The sequence below is a fragment of the Sinocyclocheilus grahami genome, unplaced genomic scaffold (genome assembly GCF_001515645.1).
Source record: "Sinocyclocheilus grahami isolate Dianchi unplaced genomic scaffold, SAMN03320097.WGS_v1.1 scaffold4004.1, whole genome shotgun sequence".
Taxonomy (NCBI): Eukaryota; Metazoa; Chordata; class Actinopteri; order Cypriniformes; family Cyprinidae; genus Sinocyclocheilus; species Sinocyclocheilus grahami.
The window spans coordinates 13,437-14,248 of NW_015509022.1; the positions used below are offsets into that span (position 1 = coordinate 13,437).

The 812-nt window shown below is 46.6% G+C and overlaps 1 protein-coding gene across 1 annotated transcript in view; it reads right to left on the reverse strand.

Annotated features, from left to right (window-relative positions):
- LOC107576601 (gap junction alpha-9 protein-like) overlaps window positions 1-168 on the reverse strand; it is a 1,517-nt gene extending 1,349 nt beyond the window's left edge. The window contains exon 1 of the mRNA XM_016262749.1: window positions 40-168. Coding sequence (XP_016118235.1) covers window positions 40-168 — 129 coding nt within the window. The remainder of the gene's footprint in view (window positions 1-39) is intronic.
- Window positions 169-812: the final 644 nt, after the last annotated feature.

Genomic DNA, 812 nt, shown 5'->3' on the forward strand with positions numbered 1-812 from the left:
CGTGTTACAGATGAAGTCGGACTGCTCGTCGTTCCACACGTCCTCGGCCGCCACACCCAGCACCAACATGCGGAAGATGAAGAGGATGGTGAGCCAGATCTTCCCCACCATAGTGGAGTGGATGTGAACCTCCTCCAGAATCCCTCCCAGAAAGTTCCAGTCGCCCATCCTCACACGGACATCCCTGCTGCTGCAGATGGGACGACAGCAGGATTCATACAGTTCTCCAAATCCAGAGCAAATTTCACAGACAAGAAATACTAAATAGCTCAATAGTCACCATTTGAAATAATCACTTTTCTAAAAGATATAAAAACACTGAAAGAGGAAAAAGCATTGGTCATGCTGGTGGCATGATCGAGATACATCTAACAATTATCTGAAAGAGGCTGCTGTGTTCTTCATTCGACCGGACGCTGTGGTTTGAGAAATCTAGGTCACTGCTAGCTTTATATCCCGGCCAAAGTAATCGATGTGATTTGTTGCCGTGCCGCTTGTAAAGGCCTGCAGGTCATTTGGACCAAACAAGTCTTCACTGTCCTGATGTAGTGAGACACAGCACATAACTCACAAAGCAATTATGGATTATTAATGAAGTCCAGCTGTTAAGTGAAGCGACGGGGGTTCTGCTGTTCCTCAACATGCCGAAGCACCAACCGCAGCCGAGAGTGACCAACACTCCTGAGCCACATGAGTAACTAGCTCTCCATCTGTCTATGCTTATTATCCTGATTAACGATCAATCAGTCATGTCCGATTTCATACATGAACTGCTCTCAGAATCCAATCTCAGATTTTCCCTCAAGCCAACC